Below are 757 nucleotides of genomic sequence, written 5' to 3' on the forward strand. Positions count from 1 at the left end.
GAGGGGAGGAGGGGAGCTGCCATCGTCCTGGTTTGGTGTTTGGAAGGCGCTGGCGCGTGGCCGCAGGCAGCTCGTTAGCCGCCATCCTCGTTAGCGCCCGGCTGCCACGTCTGTCTGTCTGTCTGTCCATCTGTCCCACAGGAGGAGGAGGAGGAGCAGCCGCAGCCGGCGCAGCCCACGCTGCCCGTGGAGGAGAAGAAGAAAATCCCGGATCCCGACAGCGACGACGTCTCCGAGGTGGACGCGCGGCACATCATCGAGTGAGCGGCCGGGGGCTGCGGCCTCCTGTGTGCCCCTGTGACCTTCAAGGACCTTCCAGCCCCACCACTTTATGCCCCTGTGACCTTTAAGGACCTTCCAGCCCCACCACTTTATGCCCCTGTGACCTTTAAGGACCCTTCCAGCCCAACCCAACCGTTTTATGGCTCTGTGGTCTTCAAGGACCTTTCTTGGGGTCCTCCCCAGCCCAACCATTGCTGTGATGTTGATGGTTCTATGGGCGACCCTCAAGGTCCCCTCGCCCCAACCCTTGCACCGTTCTGCACTTGACCTTCCAGGACCTTCCCAACCCAACCATTCCATGGCTTTGGCTCCATCTCTTGTGCTCTCTCCCAACCCAACCATTTCTGTGTGCTTATGGTTGCACACTTGACCTTCCAGGACCTTCCCAACCCAACCATTCCATGGTTTTAAGCTCCACCTCTCCTGCTCTCTCCCATCCCAACCATTTTCACATCCCTACGGGCGACGATGGCAG

The 757-nt window shown here is 59.8% G+C and overlaps 1 protein-coding gene across 1 annotated transcript in view; it reads left to right on the top strand.

The window, feature by feature from the left end:
* Positions 1-94: 94 nt before the first annotated feature.
* LOC122191593 (transcription activator BRG1-like) overlaps positions 95-757 on the top strand; it is a gene marked incomplete at its 5' end in the record, with an annotated part of 1,275 nt that continues 612 nt past the window's right edge. Inside the window, one exon of the mRNA XM_042891912.1 lies at positions 95-260. Coding sequence (XP_042747846.1) covers positions 95-260 — 166 coding nt within the window. The remainder of the gene's footprint in view (positions 261-757) is intronic.

Source organism: Lagopus leucura, unplaced genomic scaffold (genome assembly GCF_019238085.1).
Source record: "Lagopus leucura isolate 7727_CA_CO unplaced genomic scaffold, USGS_WTPT01 28011-0_obj-0_obj, whole genome shotgun sequence".
Lineage (NCBI taxonomy): Eukaryota > Metazoa > Chordata > Aves > Galliformes > Phasianidae > Lagopus > Lagopus leucura.